At 42.2% G+C, this 7635-nt stretch overlaps 1 protein-coding gene across 1 annotated transcript; it reads right to left on the bottom strand.

Moving 5' to 3' along the window:
* Positions 1–529: 529 nt before the first annotated feature.
* Positions 530–4145, bottom strand: LOC118217077 (UNC93-like protein MFSD11; the record flags this gene model as incomplete). The annotated part of the gene is made up of 3 exons (XM_035398874.1): positions 530–1386; positions 3092–3227; positions 3937–4145. Coding segments are annotated over 3 exons (498 nt in total), but the record flags the coding sequence as incomplete, so codon positions are not given.
* Positions 4146–7635: the final 3490 nt, after the last annotated feature.

Genomic DNA, 7635 nt, shown 5'->3' with positions numbered 1-7635 from the left:
CTGCGCCACAGCCAACAATCGCTCTGCTAATCAATCTACAATACAGCTTAATAACATGTTACAGCGATGTGTCAGTCTCTCATGTATGGGTTCCACAACATGCTTTTCCAGATGTTATGCTGCCACCTAGAGGATTTACCAAATCAGGACAGTTCAATGTATTTAAATAAATGGCATACACGTTTATTCCAATATAAAAGTGTAAAAATACACAAAAAATCACAATAAAAAACACCAATGTCAGTATTACACAACACTAACATGAATAAACACAAATAAGCCATCTAGGCCAATGTCAGTAGATTAAACAAACAAAACACAAAATTAAAATGTTATTTTGGTCACACTTTAAGAAGCTCTCTATACTGTCATAAAAATAAGCATAACTAACAAACATTTTTTAAATGTTCACTCTGATCTAGACTTGTAGCATTACAGTGAACAAAAACAAATGGCATAAGTTGTGATATTACATTGACCTTGTGACCTTGTGTAAAAGAACTGCGAACAATGTTCCTTTATTTTTGCGTTTTTTTTTTTTTTGAAATGGTACTGATTGTTGTAGTGAAATGTATTATTATGTAGTAAAGTTATCATTGTGAAGTTATGAAGTCTTGTATATAGCAATTGCACTGGTAAAAATCGGCAGAACCTCAGAATGTATTTTCCTGGAGTAATTAAAAGGAATTTAACAGTGAATTCATAGTGAATTTGCCTCCATTACTGTCAGGTGTCTTTGGTGCCAAACTGACTTTCATCTTTCATAGCTGGACATATCCATAACTTACCTGCTAAGTACAATCATAAATTACCATAACTGTCAAAATCCATTAAAGTAAAAAATATCTTCCTGCACACAGTATAATTTTTATTATGTGATTGTCCCAATAATATCTGACGTTAAAGTACTATTAGAGCATAAAGCTGTCTCTGGTGCAGAAAGGTCATGATTCTTATACAGCCCTGAGAAAAATGTACAAGGAAGGCCAGCATGATGAGCCTAACAAAGATTAAACTGAAATGTACAAAGATTAAACTGAAATGTACAGTCTTTCTCAAGTGACCGTTTGCTTAACACATAAATAACTCGTATAATAATATTATTTGTGTATTGCACTGAGTTACTTCATTTAAAGCTGATATAAAATAGTGCATATCCTTCTTTTGAGACGATACCAAATTTTGGCCCCGTATAACGGAAAGTGAACGGATGGGATGAGATGTCCGGGACGGTTACGGTTGTTCCAAGGCTTCGGTCAGGTTCTGAATCTTCTCCACCAGGAAGAAGCAGAGAGTTCCCACAAATCCTAGCAGCACCATGAGCAGCAGCTGCCATGAGAGGAGCAGGTATCCACTGTAGAAGAAGGCCAGGGCTGCACATATGGACTGAGAGAGAAACAGGCCGTCAATGCAGCGTTAGCAAAGCGCAGCATAACTAAACCCAGACCCACTGCAGCTTCAGCAGGGTGTTAATGTAGCGTTAGCGCAGGCTAACTAAACCCAGACCCACTGCAGCTTCAGCAGGGTGTTAATGTAGCGTTAGCGCAGACTAACTAAACCCAGACCCACTGCAGCTTCAGCAGGGTGTTAATGTAGCGTTAGCACAGGCTAACTAAACCCAGACCCACTGCAGCTTCAGCAGGGTGTTAATGTAGCGTTAGCACAGGCTAACTAAACCCAGACCCACTGCAGCTTCAGCAGGGTGTTAATGTAGCGTTAGCACAGGCTAACTAAACCCAGACCCACTGCTGCTTCAGCAGGGTGTTAATGTAGCGTTAGCACAGGCTAACTAAACCCAGACCCACTGCAGCTTCAGCAGGGTGTTAATGTAGCGTTAGCACAGGCTAACTAAGACCCACTACAACTTTTTTATACAATACATTTACCCGGCTGCAGCACAAACAATTACTTTACAAACCCACATATACTGTACTCACACACACACACACCCACGCTCACTAACGCATGCACACAGTGACAATAGAATTATAATTATCACCTTTGCTATTATTAAACTGGGGGTAGTTGGCTGTCAGTGCTGTCTGTCTCTTTGATGTTAGTGTAAAAAAATGTGCTTTCTACTCACACATCATTATTAGCTGAAATTGTGTCACCTTTCAAATTCCAACCTATAGCTGCAGGATTGTGGAAGTCAAAAATTTCAATTTCGCTTTGCTGTCAAGAGAGCTCATAGCTGTGTCTCTTTATCCTATAATTCTGCGTAATATTATTATATCTGACTGACTGGTTCCTTCATCCATCTTGGGTATTGTGACAGGAAGTGACAGTAACCTGAAAACAAACATCTCTTTCTCTTCACTGATTTCACACCACCGCCATGACAACCTCAGATCACACATTCTACATATTCATAACTGCCAGAAAACATATGATGGGGGTGTCACTGTGCGGTACCCTGGGTATGTGTGTTTGTGTTTGATGCTGAAATTTGGAAACGGTTCTTTTCTTGGCTGGACCTGTGACTTGCCTGAGTTATGCTGCAGCAAAGTTTTAATTTGGTCATCATTTATTTCACAACAGAGTTGCAATAAACGGAATGTTTTTGAACTGTGACCATTTCGTTAGTAAACCCGGCCCTGAGCATTTTTCAGAGAAAAAGCCCAGGGATCACCTTTAAGGACACAGCAACACACAGTAAATAAGTATAATAAATATGACATTCTCTCTCTCTCTCTCTCTCTCTCTCTCTCTTTCGGCTGTTCCCATTAGGGGTCGCCACAGCGGATCATCCGAACCGCATATTTGATTTGGCATATGTTTTATGCCGGATGCCCTTCCTGACGCAACCCTCCCATTTATCCGGGCTTGGGACTGGCACTGAGAATGCACTGGCTTGCACATCCTCATTGGCCAGGAAACGAACCCGGGCCTCCAGCGTGGCAGGCAAGAGCTCTACCACCGATAAATATGACTAATAAATATGATGTTCAGAAACATAAATATATTTCACAGGGTGTACTCCTGTAAAAAGTGGCAATAATGTGTATATTTGAGGGCCATATTGAGTAGTGAGGTGTCAGTCTGACTGTTCCCTGCAGCTGGCTCTGAGCCCACAGGTGAGTGCTGTTACCTGGATGAATTTGAAGATGGTGAAGGCAGGTGCACTTTCCTCTCCGTACACACAGCCCAGGATGCTGTAGAGCTGGGTGTTAAAGCAGCTGTCCCCCAGCCCCAGCAAGAAACTGCACAGCAAGGCAATGGATATGCTGGAGAACAGAAACACACACACACAAACAAACACACACACACACACACACACACACACACACACACACACACACACACACACACACACACACACACACACACACACACACACACACACACACATACACACATACACACACACACACACACACATACACACACACACACACACACACACACGCACACACACACACACACACATACACGCATGCACGCATACACACACACACACACACACACATTCACACACGTGCACACACACGCACACACACATACACATATACACACACACACATGCGCACATATGAGCAGACACGCATGCACGCACGCACGCATGCACGCACACACACGTGCACACACACGCACACACACGTACACATATACACACACACACATGCGCACATACGAGCAGGCACGCATGGACGCACGCACACACACGTACGCATACACACACAAACACACATACAGGTACACATACACACACACATGCACACAGACACACATTTCTTGTCACCAAACTTTCTTTTGATCTTGTGCTCACTCATCTACCTATGATCATCTTGACAGGAGGGCAAAACAGATGCACTAGAAAGGCTCGAGTTCAAATCTTATTATTTCAAATGTAGCCTTCTCCTCTGCTCTCTGGTTTTATTAAAAATTTCAGAAAACTACTTTAGGAGACTAAAATAGGTGAAAAAGGTGGAGAACCTGGGCAGCAGGTACGGCTCGTGCTGCGTGACGCTGCTCGTAACCAGAGGGGCGTCGTCCGGGATGTTGAGGAAGATGAGGTAGAAGGCGACGAAGTGCACCACCATGCCCAGGAAGACCACGGACGTGCGTCTGAGACGGCTGTTCCTGCACGCCAGCCCAAACAGGCCTCCACCTGGGAGAGGAGCGAGAGACCGGCCACCGATGCATCATGGGAGAACAGCAACGTTACCCCTCCGCTTAACCCTAACCCAACACTCACACCCAAAGTGACCTTAACCCTCACACTTGCTGTCACACACCTGTGTATACAGTATACCACACGTGTAAGTTTTGTATCTCGTACTCTAAATAATATTCTATTCATCCAGATGTGTATCTAGCAGACATTGCGGTTCAGATAAGACTGGCTAGTTTTCCAAAAAACCATTTGAATGTTACTGAGTAGACTACACAATCCACATTGAAATAATTAATTAAAAAAATAAATGGCTTTTTCCATAAAAAAGAGTTTTATAGGTTGAGCGGATCTGTCTGGTATTTTACTCTGGACTCGACATTTGACCTTTTGAATATCAGAGACACCAGCAGGTGATCTAAAATTCAGTTGTTCACACTGAACAGAACTTGTGATGAAAACCTCCTGAAACTGTCTCATTGACTAAAGACTTTTACTCCTGAGCAGGCCTTCATTTTTCAGATCTTATTCATTTGTTCATTCAGTGCATTTTCTCAGACATCACATTGCAGATTCATTCATTCATTCATTAGTAGTAGTAGTAGTAGTAGTAATTTATTTCGGTCCTTATTAACAATTTTCCAAAAAGAATGCACATAGAAATAAATAAACAATAATAAGGCATTAAATTAAATTAAAAGGAAAACAAAAAATATTGACCGAAAAGGTGTAGGCTGAAGCTTTAGCTTATTATACCTACCCTTTTTACATAACATATTCTAATAGGCAACCCTTTCACTACTAGGTTTAGGCTATACAAAAACAAAACAGAACAGAAACAAAAACAAAAGTTCCAAACGTTTCATACACAATAATGATCATTATTATAACTATTATTATATTATTATATTTGTTTACCAAATTATTTTTTTTTAAACATTTTTTTAAATTTGCAAAGTGAACTACACATTCTTAATTACTTGTCACAACTATTCCACAAATTAACCCCTTTGACAGATATACATCTCATTTTTATATTTGTCCGTACCCTTGATTCTTTAAACATACCTATTCCCCTAATTTCATACTGGCTCTCACTAATTTCAAACAATCTCTGAATACAGTTAAGAAGCAAATTATTTTGTGCTTTGTACATTATCTGTGCAGTTTTAAGATCAACTAGATCATAAAATTTTAAAGCATGTAAGTTAATAAATAGTGCATTGGTTGGTTCGTAATAATCCATTCGATTTACAATTCTTATAGCTCTCTTCTGTAGGGTGAAAACTGGATAAGTGCTGGTTTTGTATGTATTTCCCCATACCTCCACACAGTAGGTAATGTATGGAACTATGAGAGAACAATACAGTATATATAGTAATTTCTGATTCAAGATATCTTTAGTTTTATATCATATTGCAATGGTTTAAGACATTTTTGTTTGGCCAACAGAAAATAGAACCAGGTGCAACCTACTGTTTTTCACCCACCACCCTTCAGCATGGCACAGTGCTATCTGTACTGCTATGACCTGTATTAAGAAAGGAGGCATCAGTAAAGGAAGACAGCTGACTCTGGAAGGAGAAGATGACTTCAAGATGACTGTCAACATCTACCACAACGGAACAGTCACGGTACAAGGGCCAGAGTCCAGCCTCAACGACTTCCAAACCAAATTCCTCCTTTTAAAAGCAGAGGCCCAGAAGCTCAAACAAGAGTCAGAGGTGAGGCCTAACAGTGAAGATGTACCCCCAGGGTCCTGCTCTGAACTGGAGAGAGACTACGTACTCTTCAAAGAGGACACCACCTGCAGCCTCAACCTGATCCACAGCCAGCCTACAAACCCCACTATGGACCAACTCCAACAGCTCTTCTCTACAGTCAGACAGCTGGAAGAGTCCAACCAGGAGATCTGTAGAGAGCTGAAGAGAGTAAAGGAGGAACTGTTCAGGAGGGAGCAGCACAACCAGGCTCTGCCAGCTAGAGGAGCTGAAGAGGAATCTACCTCCTCACACTCCCATACACACTACCACTACCACTACCAACCACACAGATTCTGATTAGGCAAATGTGATTTCAGTGCTAGTTTTGTACTTGGCAGGATTGTCTTGTTTATTTGCTGAACAGGTTACCCTACAGGGTTGGAGTCCTGATCTATGTGGTCACTTCTGGCACTATGATCTCTACTTCACTCTAGTGTGTTTTTCTGCACCTCTGCACCTTGAACTGATGCACTTGTTATACGTCGCTCTCGATAAAAGCGTCTGCTAAATACCTGTAATGTAATGTAATGTAACACCCTCACACATCAACCATGACACCAACTCACACAACAACCACAACACCAGCACACAAACACACATCACCAAACCTTCTCCCCCAGCCCCCCAGCCTCCCCAGTCTCTCATAATACTTCTAAAAAAAGAGGCTCCACCACCACAAAGAACAAACCGCCGCCCAGCACTGCTCTCGCCAACAGCCCACAGAGAGGACAGCGGAGAAAGGACCGTGTTGTCATCCTGTGTGACTCTAACAGGAAACATCTAGACGAGAGACGGCTGTTCCCTGGGAGAAGAGTGAGGAAGCTCTGGTGTCCCACCATTCAGTCTGCCCTGCGCCTGCTAACAGAGGAATCGCTGGGAGAGCCCTCCCACATCATCTTACACACAGGGACCAATGACCTCAGCACGAGGAAAGTTAATGTGGCCAAGGCCCTGACCACTGTGGTGAAGACAGCCACACACACCTATCCTACAGCTAAGGTCATCGTATCTACCCTCCTGCCTCGAACAGACGTACCTCAGAGGATTATCAATGAGATAAACATGGAAGTCACAAGGAACTGTGCTCAGATCCCTTATGTGCGTGTAGCACACCACCGGAGCATCCAACATGAGCATCTCTATGACCATGTCCACATACACAGAGAGGGCATGAGACTTTTTGCTAAAGTGCTCAAAGACACAGCACTGGACAGCAAAGCACAAGGGAAGACAGATCTTCATCAGGGACCTGCAGTCCATGGCCAACTACCAGGAGACATGAAGCTGAGACAACAGACACGTCTCTCTTCCCACCAGCCCAGGCAGCCTGACACTGGAGAACAGATGGACAGGCTCCAGCCTAAGAGACAGACAGAAAGCTTTGTTGCTGTAGTGTCAAAGGGAGGTACCAAAGCTGCTACTGAACTTAGTCAGATAAAACACATGTTGACATTTATATGTAATAATCTTTTAAATTAGATGGACTGAGTGCTTTGGAAAAAACAAACAAAAAACAACTACATACATTTACTGGTAAAGACAGAATTGAATCACAATTTCAGGGTTTAAAATCACAAGCTTTAATATTCAGGGGCTGTACTCCTCCACTTTTGGAGAAAAGAGCACTGATCCTGATTTTGTAAATATTGTACATAATTCAGACACGATCATACTGTTAGAGACATGGAGTAGAGAAGATTTACACACGCACACTCCTCTAAGCTACAGAGTTGTGTATACCTTCAGTAAAACACCACT

This window comes from Anguilla anguilla, chromosome 17, assembly GCF_013347855.1.
Source record: "Anguilla anguilla isolate fAngAng1 chromosome 17, fAngAng1.pri, whole genome shotgun sequence".
NCBI lineage: Eukaryota > Metazoa > Chordata > Actinopteri > Anguilliformes > Anguillidae > Anguilla > Anguilla anguilla.
The sequence above is the reverse complement of the archived record's forward strand: the minus strand, read 5'-3'. Positions and strand labels throughout refer to the sequence as shown.